Source organism: Cariama cristata, unplaced genomic scaffold (assembly GCF_000690535.1).
Source record: "Cariama cristata isolate BGI_N322 unplaced genomic scaffold, ASM69053v1 scaffold33978, whole genome shotgun sequence".
Lineage (NCBI taxonomy): Eukaryota > Metazoa > Chordata > Aves > Cariamiformes > Cariamidae > Cariama > Cariama cristata.
The window spans coordinates 9,997-10,865 of NW_009629988.1; the positions used below are offsets into that span (position 1 = coordinate 9,997).

Consider the following 869-nt stretch of genomic DNA (forward strand, 5'->3'; position numbering starts at 1 on the left):
GAGCCGCGTTCGGTCGAGCACTACAAGCAGCTGCCCAAGGGCATGGAGATCAAAGTGATCCAGCTGCAGTGCAGGCTGGATGAGCAGGTGGGTGATGGCATCAGCCCTTTGTGGGTCCTGGGGCATGGGGGGCAGCTGCTTTTTGCTGACCCCTTCGTACCAGTCCCTGTGCAGCCAAAACCATGTCTGCCCTTGTCTTCGGTCCTCTCCCGGCCCTAGGTGGGAGCTGCCCCTGCCTGGCATGTGTCCCCTGGCAGGAGCTGTGCATCTGGGTCTCATTCCTGGGTTTTCAATGCTCCTTGTGGATGTGGGGCTGGTGGTGCTGGGTGCAGGCTGGGCACCCTTCTGGGTACTTGGTTGGGTGCAGCCTTGCAGGACAATGTCATGTGCTGGCAACTGTTCCAGCACGGCACGTTCTCCCACCACGCTCCTGCCGTCACCATCCGGGTGGGCGTCTTGGTTCGGCTGTCACCGCTCCACTTTGGGGGGGGTGTCTGGGGAGAGGGAGGGAGGGCTTCTGTGGTGTCATCCTGTTTCTGGGGGTTGGGGGTAGAAGGGCTGGAAAATTCTGCTGTCGGGGCTGTCCAGGAGATGGGTGACGGGCTGTAAAGTTCACGCGTGGTTCCGTGTGGGATGGCACGTCACGGAGAGCTGCTCTCTCTGAGGTGATACCGGAGGCTGAGGGCTCCGAATAGGTGGGAAATGGGATATCACAGGTTCATTGCGGAAGGGCAGCCTTCTGGGCTCTTGTTGATGGAAGGCACATGGGGATACGCCCTTCTTCCCGGCCACCTGCCTGACGTGCTCTGCCCCTTGACCCAAGGCCCAGGAGAAGCAGCAGCTGGCGGAGCAGCTCTCGGGGCTGAACG

At 61.3% G+C, this 869-nt stretch overlaps 1 protein-coding gene across 1 annotated transcript in view; it reads left to right on the top strand.

Annotated features, from left to right (window-relative positions):
• The window catches only part of LOC104165681 (unconventional myosin-Vb-like), a gene marked incomplete at both ends in the record, with an annotated part of 11,048 nt that overhangs the window by 9,857 nt on the left and 322 nt on the right, over positions 1 to 869 (top strand). The window contains 2 exon segments of the mRNA XM_009705375.1: positions 4 to 87; positions 824 to 869. The exon segment at positions 824 to 869 is cut by the window's right edge and continues 30 nt beyond it. Coding sequence (XP_009703677.1) covers positions 4 to 87; positions 824 to 869 — 130 coding nt within the window.